The 25,280-nt window shown below is 47.9% G+C and overlaps 1 protein-coding gene across 2 annotated transcripts in view; it reads right to left on the reverse strand.

The window, feature by feature from the left end:
* Positions 1-25,280, reverse strand: part of pola2 (polymerase (DNA directed), alpha 2) — a 105,799-nt gene that overhangs the window by 62,643 nt on the left and 17,876 nt on the right. Inside the window, exons 1-3 of one of the 2 annotated variants that reach the window (XM_073031434.1) lie at positions 14,252-14,432; positions 4,964-5,088; positions 4,435-4,526 (exon numbers count right to left, since the gene is read on the reverse strand). In XM_073031434.1, coding sequence (XP_072887535.1) covers positions 4,435-4,526; positions 4,964-5,088; positions 14,252-14,333 — 299 coding nt within the window. In that variant the 5' untranslated portion in view covers positions 14,334-14,432. Of the gene's footprint in view, positions 1-4,434; positions 4,527-4,963; positions 5,089-14,251; positions 14,433-25,280 lie in introns of those variants that run through there. The other variant, XM_073031436.1, reaches the window with a different exon arrangement.

A 25,280-nucleotide genomic window follows, 5' to 3' on the forward strand; every position in this document is an offset into this window, starting at 1 on the left:
GGTCTCAAGGGAACTCACAGTTACCACTGCTACCTACAAATTACCCTCTTACTGTTCCAAACGGGCCACGTTATCTTATGCACCTTCGCTCTGTCCGTTGGTGCTGCCCTCCAGTGTGTGCTCGAAAAAGCCATGGCGGATTGTGCGTGTTCGATTGCGGGCCGCTGAGGGCTCGTTCTTGCCGACAATCATCCATGCACCATCAATCTGCAGGACACGTCACTCAGAGACTTGGGCTATATTAGTTCCTTTTTGTCTGACTGCTGTCGTGAATGGGACCTATGCACCTTGTGCTGTGTGTGATTGTTGGTACTATGTTTTGTACCTTGGCCCCAAAGGAACGCGGTTTCACGTTTGGTTCTATTCGTGTACGGTTGAATGGTAATTTAAACTTGAACAAATGGCCAGATTTCCCGTTGGCCACCCATTCCCGTTCCGAAATGTCCATCCACGCCTCTTCTGCCACAATGAGGCCACTCTCAGGCTGGAGGAGCAGAGCCTCATATTCCATCTGGGTTAGCCTCCAACCTGATGGCATGAACATCAATTTCTCCAGCTTCTGGTTCTTTCTCGCCCCTCCCTCATCTGTTTCTCCATAGCCCATTCTGGTTTCCCTCTCAAACCTCCTCACCTCCCTCTGGTTCTCCTCCTCCTCCTCCTCCCCTTTCTTCCATGGTCCACTCTCCTCTCCTATCAGATTCCTCCTTCTTCAGCCTCTTCTACCCATCACATCACAGCTTCTAACTACATCTCCCCCCCACCCCCACCTTCACCTGGTCTCACCTATCACCTGCCACCTTGTCCTCCATCCCTCCCCCCCCCAACTTTCTTATTCGGGCTTCTTCCCCCTTCCTTTCCAGTTCTGATGAAGGGCCTCGGCCCGAAACGTCAATTATTTATTTCCCTCCATAGATGCTGCCTGACCTGCTGAGTTGCTCCGGTATTTTCTGCGCGTTCCTCAAGATGTCCAGCATCGGCAGAATCTCGTGTTATTTAGACCATAGGGTATAGGAGCAGAATTAGGCCATTTGGTTCATCGAGTCTGTTCCGCCATTTCATCATGGCTGATCCATTTCCCTCTCAGCCCCAATCTCCAGCCTTCTCCCCGTATCCCTAATCAAGAATCTATCAATTTATCCTTTCTTTGGATAAACAAGAGAATAAATTAATTCCCAATGAGAGAGAAGCTCGCCACCCTTTCTTCTGTCAGGCAGCTTCGGTAGACGTACTTTTGAAAGGACCCTGACAGGTCTCGTACAGCTGTTCAGATGCACAGGGGTGAAAATCGTAAGCATGGGAGATTCTGCAGATTGCTGGAAATCCAGAGGAACACAGGAGCTCGGCAGGTCGGGCAGCATCTGTGGAGAGGAATAAAGAGCCGAGGTTTCGGGGATTTCAGGGTTTTATATACTTCCCCTTTGACGGGAGCAGAGAGAAGAGGGCACGCCCTGGGCGGTGTTTCCCATTCACCTGCACTGCGTACCACACATGCAGTTTGAATGAGATTTTATTAATGTATTTGTGGTCTTTGTGCCGTGTGCGTTGTGGGAGCGCCGCGGTCCGGAGAAACGTTGATCTGTTCGGTTGCATACGGGCATGGTCAGACGACCAACTTGAGCTTGAGGGGAGCCATAAACGATGGACGCCGCCTTTCGAAAATGTACCCAGCCCTGTGGAGGCTACTGCCCATGGAGGACATGGTTCGACTTACAACAGCTTTGCCCGATCCTGCGCAGTGGGCCCCTCCGCATGACCACACACACACACACTGATGCAACCAGTTAAGAGTGCTCTCCGTCCATAGAAATCCGTGAGCGTCTTTGCTGGCCTACCAAATCCCCTCGAACTCCTAGTGAAATACTGCTTCGTTGTAGTGCCATCGAAATGTTGGACCCAGGCTCGACTTCCAGAGATGTTGACGCCCAGGAGCTTGAAGCTGCTCCCCCTATCCACCGCCGATCTTTCAATGAGGCTTGGCCTGTTCCCTCGACCTCCTCTTCCTGAAGTCACGGCAGGGTGCGGTGGATAGGACTGCTGCCTCGTAACTCCAGCGAGGCAAGCTCGACCCTCACCTCCTGTGCCAACCGTGTGCCTCCCGTGAACACACGGGATCCCCCCCCCCTCTCCGGCGGATTACGTTCTCCTCTGCATCCCGACAACGTGCCGCCGGTCAGAGCTCAAAGTAAATCGAGGGGAGTTCACTCCCCAAAGTACGCAGGTGCCACCTCCGCCACGGACGGTGCCGAGCCCGCCTGCGGGAGGAGGAGGGTTGGACATGGGGCCGGCGACCCCATCCCGTAAAATCCCAGAGCTACAGAAACGCCAAGGACCTCGTCGTTGGCAGAAGAAATGCCGACTGCACTTTTCTCCTTCCTATCGATACTGCCTGGCCTGCTGAGTTCCTCCAGCGCTTGGTGTGAGTCCTGAGGCTCCCGTACCTCCTTCCCGATGGCAGCAGCGAGAAGAGAGCGCGCCCTGGGTGGCTGGGGTTCCTGCTTATTGATTTACTATTATTATTTATTTTTCCTTTCTGCATTTGCACAGCTTGTTGTTTTCTCTTTACACGTTGGTCATTTGTCTGTCTTATGTGCAGTTTTTCACTGATTCCTTTGTGTTTCTTTGTACTCACTGTGACAGTCCACAGGAAAATGAATCTCAGGGCCGTCTATGGTGACACGTGTGCACTTCGATAATGAATTTACTTTGAAGCTGAGCCGGGTGGTAAATTCCGGGGTTGGTGGGACTATGGGGAGCACAAAATGGGAAGACTGAAAATGGGTGGAAGGTGAGTCCAGCCACAGGGCCTGTTTCTACTCTCATAGAAACCTACAGCGCATTACAGGCCCTTCGGCCCACAATGTTGTGCCGACCCTGTCACCTACTCTAGAAACTGCCTAGAATTTCCCTACCGCAAAGCCCTCTATTTTTTCTAAGCTCCATGTACCTCTCTAAGAGTCTCTTAATGGACCCTATTGTGTCCGCCTCCACCACCGTCGCTGGTAGTGCATTCCACGCACTCACCACTCTCTGTGTGGAAAACTTAACTCTGACATCCCCTCGGTCCCTTAAACCTGTGCCCTCTCGTGCTAGTCATTTCAGCCTGGGAAACAGCCACTGGCTATCCACATGATCAATGCCCCTCATCATCTTATACACCTCTATCAGGTCACCTCTCATCCTCCGTTGCTCCAAGGAGAAAAGGCCGAGTTCACTCAACCTGTTCTCATAAGGCATGCTCCCCAATCCAGGCAACATCCTTGTAAATCTCCTCTGCACCCTTTCTATTCTTTATAACATTACCTCTCGCCTGAAAATGAGGAGGAGAAAGTTTTACCATAGAACATTACAGCACAGAAACAGGCCTTTTGGCCCTTCTTGGCTGTGCCGAACCATTTTTCTGCCTATTCCCACTGACCTGCACCTGGGCCATATCCCTCCATACCCCTCTCATCCATGTACCTGTCCAAGTTTTTCTTAAATGTCAAAAGTGAGCCTGCATTCACCACTTCATCTGGCAGCTCATTCCACACTCCCACCACTCTCTGCGTGAAGAAGCCCCCCAAATGCTCCCTTTAAACTTTTCCCCCTTAACCCATGTCCTCTGGTTTTTTTCTCCCCTGACCTCAGTAGAAAAAGCCTGCTTGCATTCACTCTATCTATACCCATCATAATTTTATACACCTCTATCGAATCTCCCCTCGTTCTCCTACGCTCCAGGGAATAAAGTCCTAACCTATTCAACCTTTCTCTGTAACTCAGTTTCTCAAATCCCGGCAACATCCTTGTAAACCTTCTCTGCACTCTTTCAATCTTATTAATATCCTTCTTGTAATTCGGTGACCAAAACTGCACACAATACTCCAAATTCGGTCTCACCAATGTCTTATACAACCTCACCATTACATTCCAACTCTTATACTCATTACTTTGATTTATAAAAGGCCAATGTACCAAAAGCTCTCTTTACAACCCTATCTACTTGTGACACCACTTTTAGGGAATTATGTACCTGTACTCCCAGATCCCTCTGTTCTACTGCACTCCTCAGTGTCCTACCATTTACCTTGTATGTTCTACCTTGGTTTGACCTTCCGAAGTGCAATACCTCACACTTGTCCGCATTAAACTCCATCTGCCATTTTTCAGCCCATTCCTCCAGCTGGTCCAAATCCCTCTGCAAGCTTTGAAAACCTTCCTCACTGTCCACTACACCTCCAATCTTTGTATCATCAGCAAATTTGCTGATCCAATTTGCCACATTATCATCCAGATCATTGATATAGATGACAAATAACAATGGACCCAGCACTGATCCCTGTGGCAAACCACTAGTCACAGGCCTCCACTCAGAGTAGCAATCCTCCACTACCACTCTCTGACTTCTCCCATTGAGCCAATGTCTAATCACGCTTTATATTTGGTTTAAAAGGATACAGATCTTCAAGTGAGTTCAGGTCCTGTATTGGTGCCCGGAAGTTTCGTTTTCCTGTTGCTGGACCCATCTTATGGACTTTTTTGACAAGCACCTGCCAAAGACAAAAACACTTTCTGAGAATGGGCAACACCAGAGGAGAGAAGAACCGATTTTTAAAGTTTAAAGATTCACCTTATTTGTCTCACATATATCAATAAGCATCGCCTGCGCCAACAACCAACCCAGTCCACAGGCGTGTTTCCGACGCCCACAACTCGCGAATCGTATCCCATACGTGATCGGAAACCGGATCGCGCTGAGGAAACCCACGCGGTCACGGGGAGACTGCGCAGACCCCTAACAGACAGTGGCGGCGATCGAAACCCAGGTCGCTGGCGTTGTAACAGTGTCACTCTAACCGCTACGGTGCCATTGCCGCCACCGAGGATCGAGCCTGTTCCGCTGACTACCTCCTCCAGCGTTTCGTGTGGACTCGATACCGTGAGCACTCGCACAGCCCCAAGGACGTGTAAGGTTTAACCGAATTACCTCGCTCTCAAAGACGTCCAGGTTGTCGTCTGTCAGGGGAATCCCGAACCGCGTGCTGCTGAACGCAATCCATTCGTTCACAATCCCTTCTTCCTTCAAGCGGTACCTGCTGCAGAAGTTCACCACTGCACGTTCACAGAAAAGGGAGAGAAAAACAATCAGGAATGAGAAAATGTGCGACAATCATTCTGCGCTCCTGCCGATGTACGTGGAGGGAATTCTGACTGGCTGCATCACTGCCTGCTATCGGGGAGGGGCTTCTGAACAGAATCAAAATAAGCTGCAGAGAGTTGTAAACTCAGTCAGCTCCATCACGGGCACCAGCCTCTGTGATACCCAGGACAACTTCAAGGAGCGATGCCTCAGAAAGGCAGCATTAAGGTCGCCCCTCACCCAGGTCGTGACTTGTTCTCATTGCTACCATCAGGGAGGGGGTACAGGAGCCCGAAGACACACACTCAACGATTCAGGAACAGCTTCTTCCCCTCTGCCATCAGGGAGGAGGTACAGGAGCCCGAAGACACACACTCAGCGATTCAGGAACAGCTTCTTCCCCTCTGCCATCAGGGAGGAGGTACAGGAGCCCGAAGACACACACTCAACGATTCAGGAACAGCTTCTTCCCCTCTGCCATCTGATTCCTAAATGGACATCGAACCCGTGAATACCACCTCAGTAGTCTTTGTTTCTGTTTTGCACTGCTTATTTAATTAAATATATACTTACCGTAAGTCACAGATTTATTTCTATAATATCCTGTATTGCATTGTACTGCTGCCGCAGAAACAACAAATTTCATGACATATGCCGGTGATATTAAATCTGATACAGATTCAAAATAAATCAATTATACAAAGTTGTCTGAATCGAGCTGTTGTGTAGTATTTCAATAATACTTGAGTCATCTTGGCAGATTAAGCATTCTTGTTCGTTTAAATAGTTAATTACAGGTTATATGTAGAAATCCAGGAGATCTTCAAGGAGCAAAATAAAGTTGTGAAATAAACACTTGCAAATTTCTACAGGTGTACGGTGGAGAGCATTCTGACTGGCTGCATCACCGTCTCGTATGGGGGTGGTGGTGGGGGGCTACTGCACAGGGTTGAAATAAGTTGCAGAGAGTTGTAAACTCAGTCAGCTCCTTCATGGGCACCAGCCTCTGTAGTGTCCAGGACATCTTCGAGGAGCGGTGCCTCAAAAAGGCGGCATCCATCATTAAGGACCCCACCACCCAGGACGTGCCCTCTTCTCACTGATACCATCAGGGAGGAGGTACAGGAGCCCGGAGACACACACTCAGCGATTCAGGAACAGCTTCTTCCCCTCTGCCATCAGGGAGGAGGTACAGGAGCCTGAAGACACACACTCAGCGATTCAGGAACTGCTTCTTCCCCTCTGCCATCAGGGAGGGGGTACAGGAGCCTGAAGACACACACTCAGCGATTCAGGAACAGCTTCTTCTCCTCTGCCATCAGGGAGGAGGTACAGGAGCCTGAAGACACACACTCAGCGATTCAGGAACAGCTTCTTCCCCTCTGCCATCAGGGAGGAGGTACAGGAGCCTGGAGACACACACTCAACGATTCGGGAACAGCTTCTTCCCCTCTGCCATCAGGGAGGAGGTACAGGAGCCTGAAGACACACACTCAGCAATTCAGGAACAGCTTCTTCCCCTCTGCCATCAGGGAGGAGGTACAGGAGCCTGAAGACACACACTCAGTGATTCAGGAACAGCTTCTTCCCCTCTGCCATCAGGGAGGAGGTACAGGAGCCTGAAGACACACACTCAGCGATTCAGGAACAGCTTCTTCCCCTCTGCCATCAGGGAGGAGGTACAGGAGCCTGAAGACACACACTCAGCGATTCAGGAACTGCTTCTTCCCCTCTGCCATCAGGGAGGGGGTACAGGAGCCTGAAGACACACACTCAGCGATTCAGGAACTGCTTCTTCCCCTCTGCCATCAGGGAGGAGGTACAGGAGCCTGAAGACACACACTCAGCGATTCAGGAACAGCTTCCTCCCCTCTGCCATCAGGGAGGAGGTACAGGAGCCTGAAGACACACACTCAACGATTCAGGGACAGCTTCTTCCCCTCTGCTGTCCGATTTCTGAATGGACATCGAACCCACGAACACTACCTCACTGCCTTTTATTTCTATTTTTTGCATGACTTACTTAACTATTAAAAAGGTCAAAAAATATATAATAGATACATACTATACACACACACACACAAATACATCATAAAATATATACAAGTAAAATGACAGTAATTCAGATTTTTTCTATCGTTACGTATTGCGATATACAGCTGCTGCGAAGAGAACACATTTCATGACACCTGCGGGTGTTAATAAACCTGATTCTGTAACATTATCCTCACTACAACTCACTTCACCAGAATTCTTTAGTGTGACCGCTCGCTGACTCTTGGATCAGGTGATGCTGCTCCAGAGGCTCTCACAAAGTCAAGGAAGAGGCAAAGAGTTCATGGTCACGGCCAATTATTAAGTGTCGCGAGAAGAAAGTCCGAACAAAGGAGGGACGAAACAGAAGTCGGAGTCTGTGATCTCCAGCGAGCACTCAAACGGCGGCGGGTTCCCGCTCTCAGGGCTCGCCGAGCGGCCCCGGCGTCTTCGGTATCACCAGGGAGACACGCACCCTCGGCTCCTCGCCAGCGCCGCCGACTGAAGATCGGAACGCAGAGACAGCAGAGTACGCCGCTGTCGGAATAAGCGAAGCTGCAGATTGTAACATCGTTGAGGCAGGGGCAATATCTTCCCCTCCCTCATGATGGAGGGAGAGAGCCTGTGGCAGGTCAAACTGCTGGGGGTGGGGGGATGTATCAGTGGGTTTGATGAACTCTGGATCACAGTCTCTTCGGGGCCTGCTATCCCTTGCATGGCGGGTAGTGGTGGTGGGGGGGGGCTGATGCTTTTTGCTGAGGCAGGAGGGGGGAGTGTTGATATTTTGCTGCTGCTTGTGTGTGGGAGGGGGAGGGGGGCTTTAGGGCTCTAAAGCTTTCCCATCATCCATCCTTTGGGGCTTTTCTTCAGTTTCACGCATGTCTGCGGAGAGTAACATTTTCGGGTTGTATCCCGAACAATTCTGATATCAAATGGAACCATTGAAAAAGTTGTGACCATCTCACACTCAGACCAGAAATAACATCCCAGTGATAACAGCTGACTTATAAAACAGCCAGTGAACCTTCTAGAAAACACAGACTCAGCGATAACACTGGCCAACAAAGATTTTGCTTCCTGAATACTTTTGTGTGTACCTTATGGATTTTGGGCTGCTGATCATGAAAATCACCATGAAACTTCCAGATCACGCATCATTTTTTAAAAAAATCGCCTACATTTGTTATTTCAATTCATGGCTCAAGTCAGATTAACTGATGCCAAGATTAAGGAAGGCATTTTTTGTTGGTCCACAAATCAAACAAGTCATCAATGACAGGCCATTCGAAGAGCTTCTAGTGGGACCGGAGAAAATCACATGGGAGGCATTCAAAGATGTTATATCCACATAACAATTACAGCACGGAAACAGGCCATCTTGGCCCTTCTAGTCCGTGCCGAACGCTTACTCTCACCTAGTCCCATCGACCTGCACTCAGCCCGTAACCCTCCATTCCTTTCCTGTCCATATACCTATCCAATTTTACTTTAAATGACAATACCGAACCTACTTCTACCACTTCGACTGGAAGCTTGTTCCACACAGCTACCACTCTCTGAGTAAAGAAGTTCCCCCTCGTGTTACCCCTAAACTTTTGCCCCTTAACTCTCAACTCATGTCCTCTTGCTTGAATCTCCCCAACTCCCAATGGAAAAGGCCTATCCACGTCAACTCTATCTATCCCCCTCATAATTTTAAATACCTCTGTCAAGACCCCCTCAACCTTCTACGCTCCAAAGAATAAAGACCTAACTTGTTCAGCCTCTCTCTGTAACTTAGGTGCTGAAACCCAGGTAACATTCTAGTAAATCTCCTCTGTACTCTCTCTATTTTGTTGACATCTTTCCTACAATTCGGTGACCAGAGCTGTACACAATACTCCAAATTCGACCTCACCAGTGTCTTGTACAATTTTAACATTACATCCCAACTCCTATACTCAATGCTCTGATTTATAAAGGCCAGCATACCAAAAGCTTTCTTCACTACCCTATCCACATGAGATTCCACCTTCAGGGAACTATGCACCATTTTTTTGGAAACATTTTTTTCTTGGCAACTACCAGAGCTCAAACTACGCGGAGCTGGTTGGCAACATGCTTTGAGCACACAAAACCATGAAGTCAACATGTCACTAAAGATTCAGTCCCGATGAAGGGTCTCGGCCCAAAATGTTGACCGTTTATTCTTTTCCATAGATGCTGCCCGGCCTTCCAAGCTCCTGGAGCATTTTGAGCGTGTTGCTTGGATTTCCAGCGTCTGCAGATTTTCTCTGGTTTGTGATTAAACGTTCATTTCCTGCATTCCCATTTAGACTTCTTCCCCGCAGATCTTGGCGCTGTCAGTGACGAGCACGGTGAAAGGTTTCACCGGGACATTGCGGTCATGGAGAAACTGTATCAGGGCAACTGGAATCCATCAACGCCGGCTGATTAGTGTCGGACACTTAAGCGGGAAGCCTCAGACAAATGAAAATCATCGACAAAACATTTTCAGCTTAGCTGAACCACTGCAAAGTGTCGGCACCATCGTGCAATTAAAAGCTTAATAATTCAATTCAAGCAACACACACAAAGTGCTGGTGGAACGCAGCGGGCCAGTTTATTTCAATGCAAGTTAATTTCTTATTTCTCCAAATTCCTACGTGGCACAAGTAGCCTGAAATTACATCTGCGCTCAGCTCCAAGCGGTCGATCATAAACAAAAGTTATTTCTGAGCAAGTAACACTTCCGAGAAAGTTTGTCGTCCAGTGTTAACCTTCATTCCTGTCCTGATGCAGGTAGCCTCCCACCTGACAGCAATAACATCGGTTCAATTCAACATCAAACCCACCGCAAAGGGCAGGATTTCCCGGTGGTCACCCATTTAAATTCCACAACCCATTCCGGCTCGTCGGTCCGAGGCCTCCTCTACAGGCCTGATGAGGCCACCCTCGGGCTGGAGGAGCCACACCTCATGTTCCGTCTGGGTAGCCTCCACCCTGACGGCACGATCAATCTCAACAACCTCCGGTAATTTCTCCTCTCCTCCCCCTTCTCTCTTTTTACTTTCCCCCATTCCGGCTCCCCTCTCACCACTGCTCTCCTCACGTGTCCACCACCACCCTCTCGGTGTCCTCCTCCTCCTCCGTCTCTCACCTCGGTGGTCCAGCCGCAAAATAAACTAATTTGATGAACTCTGTTGTGCTTCCCACTCCCTCCCCTCTCCCTTCCCCTTTTCCCAACCGTGATTCCCGTCTCCCTGCCCTCTTCCCACTCTCAGTCCACAGCAGAGACCCGTATCAGAATCAGGTTTATCATCACTCTCAGATGTCGAGAGATTTGTTTCTTTTTGCGACAGCAGTACAGTGAGATACGTAAAATTACTACAGAACTTTGCAAAAGCCTTAGGCACCCTAGACAGATAAATAGATTAAAAAGATAAACAGACATCATACACACAGTTATGACAGTCAATTTTCTGAAATTATACCTTCTCTCTGCTTTACTGCAGCCAGTGCAATCAAAGACCCCTACCATCCCAGGACATTCTCCTCTCTCGACTCAAAACAAACTGCAGAGAGTTGTAAACTCAGTCAGCTCCATCATGGGCACCAATCTCTGGAGTATCCAGGGCATCTTCAGGGAGCGATGCCTCAGGACATGATGCCCTCTTCTCATTGCTACCACTAGGGAGGAGGTACAGGAGCCTGCATGAGCCTGTGGTGAATCAACGATTCAGGAACAGCTTCTTCCCCTCTGCCATCCGATTTCTGAACGGACATTGAACCCACGAACACTACCTCACTACTTATTTAACCATTTAATGTATATTCTTTCTGTAGTAGGTTTTTCTCTACTACTATGAATTGCTTGGCACTGCTATCACAAAGAAAACAAATTTCACGACGCATGGCAGTGATATTAATCCCGATTCTGATTCCTGTCAGAGTCACCTTATGTATAGGCACTCCTTTGCCATGTCTCACTCTATGGGCATACAATCAATTTACGTATACAAGTTATCTTATGTCTTTATATTATTGTGATGCTTATCGTGCTATTGTGTTTTGTTTTTGCACTGGATCGGATCCGGAGTAACAATTATTTCATTCTCCTCTACACTCATCTACTGGAAATGACATTAACAAGACTGAACCTTGAATACTTCATTAGGAGCTTGAGGGGATCTGGTATGTTGGCGAAGATGCTTACAAGTTTCTATAAATACACAAGTTCAAGCTGACAGTCATCTGACTGACTGGACAAGTATATAACCAAACGAAACAACGGTCACAGTGCACCCACAAAACATACACCATAAACCAAAATATTTCCACAAATAAGTGAATAAAATATTACTCTAAGCGTATTCAGTGCACAGTCCACAGCTCACTGCCCTGGTGACGGGACCTCAGTGGAGGTAGGGTATTCGTTAGTCTCACAGCCTGAGGGAACAAGTTGTTACCCTGCCTGACAGTCCCAGTCCTGGTGCTCCTGTACCCCCTTCCCGATGGCAGCAGCTGGAAGAGTTTGTGGGATGGGTGGTGGGGATCCTCAACACAATTTTGGGCCCTTCATCTGCCATGTTCCCAGTAAACGTCACAAACGTGGGAGGGAGACCCCGGCGTTCGCTCTATGGCGGCGAGCATTCTGGTTGCATTACTGGAGGCTCCAGTGCACAGAATCGGATAAAGGGTCAGCCAGCTCCTCCCCCCCCCCCACTGTTGAGGGCATCCTCAAAAGGCGATGCCTCAAGAAGGCAGCATCCGTCAGCAAGAACCTCCAACATCCAGGACATCCCTCTTCTCATCAGGGAGGAGGTACGGAAGTCTGAAGACACACACTCAGTATTTTTGGAACAGCTTCTTTTCCTCCATCAGATTTCTAAACGAACACCCCCTCACTATTCTGCTCTCTTTTTGCACCACTTTATAAAAATATTTTTATTGTAACTTGTAGCAATTTTTTTAGTGTACTAGTGTTGCAAAAGAACAAATTTCGTGACATTTGTCGGAAATAATAAAGCTCATTCAGACTCCATTGCCTGTGTTAGTAATGGCGCTCCCATGACAACGATGTCATAACTGGTGGGGTGGGGGTGGGGGTGGTAAAGGGGACAAGTTCCCACCACCTATTAAATGCTCCTAATGACGTGCATCTCAAACAGCCTCTGACAACCAAGTCCAGCTCCTGGCCTACTCCTGTGGCTTAGCTACTAAGCCCGAAGTAACTGTTTCGACTGACGGGAGAAGGGGCAAAGGCGGGTTACTGGCACCTCAAAACCAGTCGCTTCGGGCAGATGGGGCTCATCAGCCACAATTGGCAGCTCACCTAGAAGGAAAACTCTGATCTCAAACCTCCGCTGCCCTGAGGCTGTACCCACTCCTGATGGTTGAAGGTCAGCAAGACGAAGGAATTGGTTGTTGACTTCAGGAGTAGCGGACCGCACGACCCCATCTACATCGGTGATGCGCACGTGGAACGGGTCAAAAGCTTTAAGTTCCTTGGGGTGAATATCACAAATGACCTGACTTGGTCTAACCAAGCAGAGTCCACTGCCAAGAAGGCCCACCAGCGCCTTTACTTCCTGAGAAAGCTGAAGAAATTTGGCCTGTCCCCTAAAACCCTCACTAATTTTTATAGATGCACCGTAGAAAGCATTCTTCTAGGGTGCATCACAACCTGGTATGGAAGCTGTCCTGTCCAAGACCGGAAGAAGCTGCAGAAGATCGTGAACATAGCCTAGCACATCACACAAACCAAACTTCCATCCTTGGACTCACTTTACACCGCACGCTGTCGGAGCAGTGCTGCCAGGATAATCAAGGACACGACCCACCCAGCCAACACACTTTTTGTCCCCCTTCCCTCCGGGAGAAGGTTCAGGAGCTTGAAGGTTTGTACGGCCAGATTTGGGAACAGCTTCTTTCCAACTGTGATACGACTGCTGAACAGATCCTGACCCGGATCTGGGCCGTACCTTCCAAATATCCGGACCTGACTTGCACTACCTTACTTTCCCTTTTCTATTTTCTAATTATGATTTATAATTTAAATTTTTATTATATTTACTTCGATTTGTACTTCAGGGAGCGCGAAGCACAGAAATAAATATCACTGTGATGATTGTACGCTCTGGTATCAATTGTCTGGTGACAATAAAGAAAAGTAATAATTGATTCTGAACCTGGTGGTGTGGGCCCTGAGGCTCCTGTACCTCCTGCCCAATGGCAGCATCGGGAAGAGAGCATGTCCTGGGTGGTGGGGGTCCCTGACAATGGATGCTGCTTTCCTGCAGCTCTGTTTCATGTAGATGTGCTCAGTGGTGGGGAGGGCTTAACCCGTTATGCACTGGGCCAAATCCTCTACTTCTTGTAAGATTTTTCATTCAAGGGCATTGCTGTTTCAACATAACATAGAAGGAACAACTTCTTTCCCCTTCACTATCAGATTTCTGAAACGTCCATTAACCCATGAATACTAATTTTAATTGCATGGTTTATTTCCCCATTTTTGTAATTAATAATTTTTTGTCTTTGCACTGTACTGCTGCCATGAAAGAACAAATTTCATGTCAGAAAAGTCACTGATAATAAATTAGATTCTCTTTCTTTGAAAGCAGACGTCATTTTCCTGACAACCCAGAAAAAGCTGGAAGGTAGCATCTGCAGGAAGTACCCTTTGCTGCCCGACCCGCTGAGTTCCTCCAGCGGAACCTGTTGCTCCGGATTCCGGCATCGGCAGTCTCTCACTTGGTCATCTTCCTACCGGTCTAATGACTGTGTTGATATTATTTTATGTGCTGTGTGTGATCCATGTACCGTTTTGCACCTTGGTCCCCGAGAAATTACTTTATTGCGGCATCCAGCGTCGTGAAAAGTTGCAATAGACCGCCCCAAGACTTGTATTCTGTATCCTGTACCCTGGCCAATGAATGCAAGCAAGCTAGATGCCTTGTTCACCACTCTGCTTTCCATTCTCAGGGATAAATGGAGTCGCTTTCCTTACTCTCCTCCCATATGATCTACCCCTATTGAATTTCACAAACTGATTTGAAGAGAACCACGGCCTGTCCAGTCTCTGCTATCATTTCTTATCACGTCCGTACTCAGACTCACGTTTCTCCAGCAAGCTGTCATCTTCAACGGTCACGTCGAAAGTTTCCAGCTCCTCGGCTATTTTATTCGCTTCTATCGGCATCTCCGCGGCTTTGTTTACCTCAGCTCCAAGTAAAGCTCATTTACTTTTAATCAGCTCCAAACGTGACCCCGCAGAGAGCACTCTGATTCTCCCGCGCGTACAGTTCCTCCTCCCCCTTACTATTGGTCCTCCAGCCAATCCGTCTGCGGCGCTGAGGTCCTCCAGCCAATCCTTCTGCAGCACAGTCGTACTAGAGCCAATTAGTCAGCAGCACTCGGGGCTCCACCCAATCAGTCCGCAGCACGCCGGTCTTCCAGCCAATCCTTCTGCAGCACTTCGGTCCTCTAGCCAATCAGTCTGCAGGCAATTTCAACGAATTGGTGTGCAACATCGACACTCTATCGCAGCACACACAAAATGCTGGGGGAACTCAGCAGGCCCAGCAGCACCCATGGATGTTTCGGGCCGAACCCCTTCCTCAGGACTGTAAAACCTATTAGGCCAATCAGCGTGCAGATCATGTGCAAGATAGCCAATCGACGTGGAAGGCGGGATAAAATCCCCTAACCACCCAATCACGCGGAAGCGAGGCAACAACCCCCCCAACCACTCACCGGCTTACAAAGATACTCGCGTTTTCATTGGACAGTTGATGATGGAAACCTCCGAGATCGGCGCCTCTAGAGGATGGGAGGACTTCCAACAACATCCATTCTTCAGTAACTCGTTCCCAGGTCCAAGACGTTCATGAACAACCTTGACAGTCAATTTTCTGAAATTGTACCTTAAATGAACTACTAACTTTCAATATTTTATAATAGATGCCACGTTAATTGGGGAAAAGGTGTCTTTGGGTTTGGTAGCTTTCTGTGACAGGGATAGGCTGAATGTAAACTTTTTTGCAACAATTCAATGGAGAAATTTATATGGCTCTGAAATAAAAAATAAAATAAAATGGCAAATCGTTCAACAGTTCCAGCAGCATCAAAGTTATACTAAACAGTAAGAGACCCTTTGGCCTAGCTCGCCCATGCTGATTATCCCAGTTGCCTCAATTGGTCCTCCTCGAGGCCAAGAAGCTTGGAGACCATGATCGACTCCACTTCTCACCAACTGAAACGCTGGGGAAGACTGAAAACATCGAGGTGAGCGAGCGTTCAATGCCGTCTACCCGCCTCTTGTTTGCTGCTGTTGGAGGAAGGTATCTATGAGTGGCGGTCTCTCTCTCTCCCCCCCTTGCTCAAATCTGCTCCTGAAGGAAGGTCTCTGCGTTTGAATGATCCCCCCCTCTCTCCTCGATGCTCTCAGAGGATGATGCCGGAGCAAGGTTTAATTGACGCTTGTGGATCAGACTGTAGTTCACATCATGATGTGTTTCCTGGTTTCCATCCACTCCTTTATCCTTTTGTATTATTTTGGCCGACTTTGAATTGGGGTGGCCTGCTGGGTCTCAACACCTCCCTTTGCTATTGGATACTGGACATCCTGATAGTGAGGCCACAGTCAGTCCGTGTGGGCAGCGACATGTCCCATTACGCTCAGCACTGGCGCTCCCCAAGGCTGTGTGCTCAGCCCGCTGTTGTTTGCGCTGCTGACGCATGACTATGTCGCAGGGTCCAGCTCAAACGTCAAGTTTGTGGATGATACATGTAGTGGTTGGCCACTAACGATGATGAGATGGAGTGTAGAGGGGAAGTGGAGTGGTGTGAGATGACCAACCTAAGCCTGAACGTGGAGAAGACAAAGGAAATCATTGAGGACTTCAGGAAAGTGCAGACAAACCATTCCCCTCTGTGAATACCTGGCTCTCTCTCAATAGAGAGAGTTACGTGCACCATGTTCCTGGGAGTTCACATCGCCTCGCCCAGTCACCTCCCTGAACGAGAAGGCACAGCAGTGCCTCCACATCCTACGAAGATTGAGGCAAGCAAGGGTCGACCCCACCCATCTTAACTGCTTTTTACAGGAGCACCATTGAGAACATCCTGACAAGTTGCATCTCCATCTGGTCTGGGAGCAGCCGAGCTTCGGACCGTAAGTCCTGACAAAGGACTATGAGAACAGCTGAGAGAATCATAGGGGTCTCCCTACCGTCCATCGGGGACGTTTATCAGGAGCGCTGTGTACGCAGGGCCCTTAGCATTATCGAGGACCCACCCGTCCATCCGGCATCCTCTCTGACTTTCTACCATCAGGCAGGAGACTCCGATGCATAAAGACAGGAACGGTCAGGATGGGAAACAGTTTCTTCCCTCAGGCCGTCAGGCTTCTGAACTCCCCGCCGCGTCGCATTCGAAGTGTCACCGGAAAGTCTGTTCAGAACCTGACAATATTTCATACTAATGAACTTTAGTTCGTTATTTGTGTGTGATTTATTTATTTATGAGTTATTTATCCTTACCTTCATAAGTTACTGTGTGTTGTGTGTACTACTGTGTTTTACACTCTGGTTTAGAGAAACGGTGTCTCATTTCTATATACATTTATGGTTATATATGTATACGGTTAAATGACAATAAGCATGACTATTTTTTGCACATGGGGAGGGGGTGGTTGATGTTTTTCTTGAACGGTCTCCAAGGTTTTCTTTGTTTTGTGGCTGTCTGTGGAGAAGGTGATTCTCAGGGTTGTATACTGCATACATACTTTGATAGTAAATGTACTTTGAATCTTTCTGGCCCGTCTCCCTCGATTCCTGTTCAATTGTCATTTAAGCACTGTAATTCCATCAGTCTCGGCCATCAACAGTGGGAGCTTGTCCCAGATCACCAACGACCTCTGAATGGAAAATCTGCCCTCGTAACTTCTTTATAATTCTTCCCTCTCGCCTTAAACCCGTGCCCTCTAGTTCTAGACTCCCCCCATGAGAAAACGTGGTGCCACAATATTGTAGCTTGGGGCATTGGAGTTTGACCCCACCTGTAAGAAGTTTGTATGTCCTTCTTGGGTTTCCTCTGGGTGCTCTGGTTTCCTCCCACAGTCTAAATAGGTACCGGTTAGTTGGTTAATTAGTCACTGTAAATTGTCCAGTGCTTACGCTAAGGTTAAGTCGGTGAGTTTGCTGGGTGCTGCAGCTTGTTGGGCCAGAAGGGCCTGTTCCATGCCTTATTTCTAAATAAAATTATTAACTTAGATTCTAACTATCTACACTATCTTTGTCGCTAATAATTTTATAACCCTCTATATAAGGTCACCTCTCAGCTCTTACACTCCAGTGAGAAGGAACCAGTACACTTTGGCCCAATTAAGCGGCTGCCCCAATTAGCCAAAGTTTCATGGACATAGTTAAAAAGGTATAAAAAATACAAACTACTGTTTAACTGGTTCACAGATTACGAATTTAAATGAAATGCAGGAAAAAACTACTGATACCTTTACAGTACTATAAAACTGTGTATTAGTTCCTGATTGTTATCAACAGAGGATTTCATCCAGTGTAATGAGGCATTTCCTGTTCTTCTGATTGACTGTAAATGATGTCACGTACACGCAACCCTGCAAAAATATCAGCAGCAATTGAACAAACTTGGGAGTCCGGTTTTGCAGTTAACAAAACACTATTTTATTAGTAACTACGTCACACAGTAACTTAAACCAGGGAAATCAAGAATTAACGGTTGATGCACACATGTAGGTGTAAATATATAAATCCCCAAACTCGTTCAAGCTCAGGTGGTAAGTGATATAGTCTTACGATGGTATGGTAAGGAAGTTCAGGCACGGGAATGAAGTGATAGAGAGAGAGATTTGTAATCCCAGTAAACAGGTGTCGCCGATCCTCCTCGATGTTCTCCAAATCTTCCAAGTTAGCCAACCGTGACCAACTTAAGAACACTGTCTTCAAGTCATAATCTATCAACCCAGGCAAGGGTTAGACACACTGGTAGATTCTACAGGGTCACCCTTACACGCACTGATAGTCACGGAACGATTCGATTCCTCTTAATCGGTCCCCAGCCCCACCCTTGTGGGCACTTGAAAGTTCAGTGGCAATTCCGCCACTGGCCTTCGTACGTCTGCGTGTCCTGCGAAAGAGAGAGTCAGGCTTGTTTAGATACCGGTGTGCTGAACACCAGCTGTTCATCATGTAGCTCCTCCCCTGTCTTTCGCTCTCTCTCTGCAGCAAGCTGCCTGCGTTGTACCTCTCTCTCTCTCTCTCTTACAGGCATGATTCTTAAAGGCGCAGTCCGTAATGAATAATACTTAAGATTCCATCACGATGAACAAAACCAGTGCAGACACCTAGCGCGGATAGTGCACTGCCTTCATACAATGCTGTCGACAATTGCATCCTCCAAATCTCCATTATCACTGAAACCTTCAGGATGGTTGTCGGTAGCTTCATAGTTACTAACTTGTTGAGGTAGTGAAATTGTTTAATTGCACTCTGTGGTGAACTACATATACCTGTCTGGACACGCCCCCCGCTGACTGCTCCTGTGTCCCCTCCCACTGACCGTGGCTCCTCCCACAGACCCCGGTATAAAGGTGATTGAGGCCTGAGCCCGGCCCTCAGTCTCCAGGATGTAGTATCGTGGTCAACTACTGCTTGGTCTTTCTTCCAGTCAATAAACGCCGCTATCTCGCCTTCACGTCTCAGAGAGAGTTATTGATGGTGCATCACACTGCCAGCCATTTCATGTATTTTCAAGCTCGATTGCTTGAAACCACAATGAGAGGAACAGTTATGAATTGTCTTATTACTTATTTCTCGCCAACTATTAGTGACAAAATCAGTCTTTTTAATACAAACATAAGCAACTGATGATATTTAACCTGCCTGTCACCTCCCCCTAGAGCCCCTCCTCCTTCACCTTTCTCCTGTGGTTCACTCTCTCCTACCAGATTCCTTCCTCTCCAGCCCTTGACCTTTCCCACCCACCTGGCTTCACCTATAACCTTCCAACTAGCCTCCTTCCCCTCCAACTCGCCTTTCTATTCTGACACCTTTTCCCTTCCTTTCCAGTTCTGAAGAAAGGTTTCAGCCCGACATGTCAACTGTTTGATAGTTTTCATAGATGCTGCCTGACCTGCTCATTTCCTCCAGCATTTTGTGTGTGCTGCTATTTAAAACAGTGTCGTGTCTAACAGCCACACGACATACACGCAAACGACACTTGCTGGAAATGGTTTGGCAACAGTCTCCTGTCGTAATTAGGCGGCACAGCGACCCAAATAAACAAAGTGAATCCAAACAACACACGCAAAATACTGGAGTAACTCAGCAGGCCAGGCGGCTTCTATGGAGGAGAATAAACAGTTGACGTTTTGAGCTGAGACCCTTCATCAGTTCTGGAAAAAAAAGATGAGAAGTCAGGGCAAGAAGGTGGGGGAAGTGGGGCAAGAAGTACAATGGGGTAGGTGATAGGGGGAGGGGTAAAGAGCTGGGAAGTTGATTGGTGAAAGAGATCAAGGACTGGATAAGGGAGAATCTTCATGGAAGAAAGGGAAGGAGCAGGTGGTGATGGGTACGTAAAGAGATAAGGTGAGAGAGAGAGAAATGGGAATGGTGAAGGGGGGGGGGTATTTACTGGAAGTTTGAGAAATTAATGTTCATGCCATCAGGTTGGAAGCTACCCAGATGGAATACAAGGTGTTGTTCCTCCAACCTGAATGTGACCTCATCGCAACAATAGAGTAGGCCATGCACTGACGTGTCGGAATGGGAATGGGAAGCAGAACAGAAATGGGTGGCCACCGGGAGATCACACACGAGGAAATCTGCAGATGCTGGAAATTCAAACAACACACACACAAAATGCTGGTGGAACACATCAGGCCAGGCATTGTCGACGTTTCGGGCTGAGAGCCTTCGTCAGGACTTCTTCTATAGTGCTTCTTCCTATAGATGCTGCCTGGCCTGCTGTGTGTATTGTTTGGCCACCAGGAGATCCTGTTTTTAATGGTGCTTGGCGAGGTGTCTCCCAGTCTACATCAGGTCTCACCGATACACAAGAGACCACACCGGGAGCACCAGACACAGTATATGACCCCAACAAACTCACAGGTGAAGTGTCACCACACCTGAAAGGACTGTTAAGGGCCCTGAATGATAGCAACGGAGGAGGTGTAGAGGCAGGTGTAACACTTGTTCCACTAAGTACCGGGGGGGGGGGTGATCAGAGGGGAGGGATGGATGGACAAGGGAGTTGCCTAGGAAAGTGGAAAATGAGGAGGAGAGAAAGATGAGCTTGGTGATGGGACCCTATCGAAGATGGCAGAAGTTACGGAGAATTACGTGCTGGACGCGGAGGCTGGTGGGCTGGTAGGTGAGGACAGGAGGAGCCCTATCCCTGGTGGGGTAGCGGGAGGATGGGGTGAGGGTGGACATGCAAGAAATGAAAGGGATGGGTGAGGGCGGGGTCGATGGTGGAGGAAAGGAAGCCCCTTCCTTTGAAGAAAGAGGACATCTCATTAGTTCGGGAATGAAAGCCTCATCCTGAGAGCAGATACGGCAGAGATGGAGGAACTGAGAGAAGGGGGTGGTATCTTTACTAGTGACAGGGTGGGAAGAGCTATTAGTTTTATTTCTTTAAGAGCTGGCTGCCACGTTTAACCAAAGTCCCAATTAATCAGAATCCACTGGACTGGTTGATTATTGTCACGGTTATCAGTGGAAGAGAGGAGAAGAGGGAATGTCCGGGGTGGGTGGGGTCTTTGATTATGCTGGCTGCTTTACTGAGGTGGTGAAAAGTGTAGACAGAGCCCACGGAGGGGAGTCTGGTTTCCGTGATGTGCTAAGACTGTACAACTCGTCCTCAGTATTGTCTTTTTTATTGGCGCAGTTTGTCTTCTTTCGCACATTGGTTGTTCGTCAGTCTTCGTTTTCACCGATCCTATTTTGTTCCTAAATATTTAAGTGTGGGACGGTAGCGTAGTGGTTAGCACAACGCTTTACAGTACCAGCGACCTGGGTTCAGTTCCTGTTACTGCCTGTGGGGAGATTGCACGTTTGCCCTGTGACCATGTTGGATTTCCTCCGGGTGCTCCGGTTTCCCGCCACAGTGCAAAGACGTACCAGTTGGTAAGCTAGTTGGTCGTTGTAAATTGTCCTGTGATTAGGCGAAGGTTAAATCGGGGGATTGCTGATCAAAGGGCTGGAAGGGCCTATTCCTCATTGTACCTCAATGAATAAATAGATTTCTCTGCTCTGCTGTGAATGCCTGTATGAAAATGGATTTCAAGGTGGTACAGGTGACACACATGTACTTTGATAATATATTTCTGTACATTTGTTTGTGATATGCTGAGTTCCTTGCGGTCACGGGCTGAGCTGTGACGCATCCGGACAGGGTGCCTTCTGTGGTGCGTCAATAATAATTGATTAGGGTCAAAGACTGGCTGGTGATGTGAACTAGGCAGAGCTGTACAAAGTTAAAAATGGACAGGATGCTTTCTGTAGTAATTGGTGAATCAACGGGGACACGCCAAATTTCTTTAGCCTCCTGAGGAAGTAGAGGTGCTGGTGAGCTTTCTCGCCCATGCCATCTACATGGCTGTACCGGGACAGGAAAACAGCAACTATTTGTTATTTTTACGCCTGTAAACCCAATCTATCCAGCATCTCCTAATAAGTAAAGACTAGATAAGTTTACAGGAGTGAAAAAAAACTAATATGTTGAGAATACTTCTATTCCAGGACATAACCTAAATTTTGTCCATTACACTATAAGTTATAGGAGCAGAATTAGGCCATTTGGCCCATCGAGTCTGCTTCACCATTTCATCATGGTTGATCCATTTCCTTCTCAGCCCCAATCTCCTGCCTTCTCCCTGTATCCCTTCATATCTGTCAACCTCTGCCTTAAATATACCCAATAACTTGGCCTCTGTACATCATTCTTCTCCCTCCTTCTCTCACTTGGATCCACCCACCACCTCCCAACTACTTACATCATCCCCACTCTTCCTCCATCCTCCTGTAGCAACAAATTCCACAGATTCACCACTCTCTGGCTAAACAAATTCCTCCTCATCTCCATTCTAAAAGGACATCCCTCTATTCCTCTGGTCTTAGAGCCCCCTACCCTCCCCCACCACCTTCCACTCTATCGAGGCCTTTCAACATTCCACCGGTTTCAATGAGGTCACCCTTCATTCTTCTGAAATCCAGTGAGTAGAGGCCCTGCACTTTCTAATGCCACCACATCGTTCTCGTGGTGTGTTGACCAGAACTTTAAATAATTCTCTGGCTGTGGTCTGACCCCCGTTTGTCCAGCTGCAATATGCGACCTCACTCAGTGCTTCAGCCTATGAAGTCCAGCATGCCAAATGCTTCCTTATCCAATATGTCTTCGCTTTCAAGGAGCTGTGAAGTTGGACCCCCGAGGGTCCCCTGTACATCAACACTGTGGCTAGGCAAGGATGGATCGGAGATAGAGTGCAAAAAGCCCAGGCTAGAAAGGTCTTCGAAGAGCATAACCTCCCTTAGCCTAGCAGGCTATTTCACTTCCTGGAGATGGGGTAGGAGTATATTTGAAGGATGAGAAGGGCACACACATTAACAAAGGGACAATTGCTTTACTGACTTCAAAGTATCATCGGGTGTCAGCTTGTGGTCTCTACTGACTTTTAAAACCTGTAACGTGAATGGCGATGGATCTTGCCAGTAAGGAATTTGAAAATACATATTTTTTAATGGTCGATATCTGTAATTAGACAATAGACAGTAGGTGCGGGAGTAGGCCATTCGGCCCTTCTAGCCAGCACCGCCATTCACTGTGATCACGGCTGATCATACACAATCAGTACCCTGTTCCTGCCCTCTCCCCATATCCCTATCTGCTAATTGCTCATCAACAGGTCATTTCATCATGACCAATTAACCTTGAAGCTGGCCGTTGGTGTAGTGGCGTCAGCAAGTGGTCCCGGGTTTGAATCCTTCCATGCTGGGTTGAGTGCCGAGCTAGCAACTCGGCCTTGTAAAAAACAGAACATACGTATTAATGGTCGATATCTGTAATTGCTCATCAATTTTGTATTAAAAATGGCATTTCTCTTGTTACTTACACGCAATGGTTTAAATGACCCAGCAGCAATAGAACTCACCTGGAGTCTGGTTCTGATGTTAAAACCACTATTTATTAGTAACTACTTAATATAGTAACTCCAACCAGGTAAATCCGAGGTTATCAGTGTTATGAATATATATATATAAAATGTGTGTGTGTGTGTAAATACAATTCCCAAACTTGTTCAAGCTCGGGTGGCAAGATTTAAAGTTTTACGATGGTAATGTAAGGAAGCTCAATGCACCGAGTTGGTGGGGAGAGAGAGAGGTGTTTGTAAGCCGAGGTGAAATCCACAACAGGAGAACAACGAATTAACAGGTGCCGTCGGTCTTCTGTCGTCGGACTCCGAATCCGCTCTCGAGTTAGCCAAACGTAGCTTATCACAAAGGGGACCGTCTTCGAGGGAGAACTACCACTCACAGGCAAGGGTAGACACACCGGTAGCCTCCACAGGATCACCCCTTCGACACACCGTGATAGCCACTGATCGATTCTCCTGATCGATCCGCAAACGCTTACGCTTAATACGCTCGGCAGAGGATGGTGCTCGGAGAAGCTGTGCCGGAGGGGATGATCGGAGGCTCGGAGGTTCGATGGACTCGGAGTCCGCTGCGATCAGGTCGCTTTCAGTGTGTGCTGTGCCTGCAAGGCTGGGTTTGACGGAGCTTTCATTGTCTGCTGCGTCTGTGAGGCTGAGTCTGGCGGCACCTTGGAAGTCCATAGCGGGGGTATTCCCTTCTGCCGCCTGCGTGGGATGGCGAGTCTATCGGGGACCCTGAGGACTTGTGGAAACTGTGTGGTGGTTTCTTTTGAACTTATAGTCTTTTAACATCTTTGGACTATTTTTACTGTGCCCATGGTCTGTTTTTTTATCAATTATGCTATTGTTTGCACTGTTGTAACTATATGTTGTAACTATGTGGTTTTGTGCAGGTCTTGTAGCTTTAGTTTTTGGTCTTGTTTTGTCTGGTGGGATTGGAGCTCCTTTCCGGGGAACACACTAAGATGGTAGTGCGATATTAATACACAGCAGCCTCTCTGGACTCTGGATTTGGTGATTGCCAAACATTATGTGGATTTTCTGGTGTAGTCTGTTTTGTCATGTGCTTTTGTGATATCATTGTGGAGGAACGTTGTCTCATTTTTTAACTGCATTGCATTTGTGGTTTCTAAATGACAATAAACTGAATCTGAATCTGAAACCACCCTTGTGGGCACTTGAAAGTTCCACCCAGTGACTCCTCTGTCACTGGCTTCCTTTCATTGACCGGTCGCCTTAACCAGAGTTCCACTCTGTGTCTGTGAGAGTCATCTGACCCTTGCTTAATTAAACACGCTGCGGAGCAACTGGAAACATCGAACTGTCCATCACATAACTCCATCTCTCTCTCACCATAGCAACCCAGAAGCAGGCAGCAGTACTGTAATTAGCTTCTCTCTGTCTCTCTCTCTCCCTTTTAAAGGCACAGTCTATGTCCGTCACACTCTGTCCTGGCCTCAGAACAGTTTGGCGACAGGGGCCACGCCGTTCTCTCTGTGCACAAGTAAAATAAAGTGCGGTTGAGGAATGAGTGCGAGTTTTCAGAGTCCAGTTATCAGCAACAACACGGTGTTTTTACTGTAAATGTGCAATGTCACAAAATGCATCATCACACACTTGACCAGATTAAATTCTACCTGCTACTGCTCCGACTAGCTTTTCAACTGAGGCTACAGAGAGAGGTGGGGCTCAGCCAGTTCTAATCTGCTCACCGCACCGCCGAGGAACATCGACAGGAGGCGATGTCTCTAAGGTGACATCCCTTATCAGGGATCCCCACCATCTGGACCATACCCTCTTCTCAATGCTGCTACCGGGCAGGAGGTACAGCAGCCTGAAGACCCGCACCTCCAGGTTCAACGGAAGAGACTCTGCAGATGCTGCAAGTCTTGAGCAACACACTCAAAATGCCGGAGGAACTCAGCAGGTCAGGCAGCATCTATGGGGGGGGGGGGG

This window comes from Hemitrygon akajei, chromosome 28, assembly GCF_048418815.1.
Source record: "Hemitrygon akajei chromosome 28, sHemAka1.3, whole genome shotgun sequence".
Lineage (NCBI taxonomy): Eukaryota > Metazoa > Chordata > Chondrichthyes > Myliobatiformes > Dasyatidae > Hemitrygon > Hemitrygon akajei.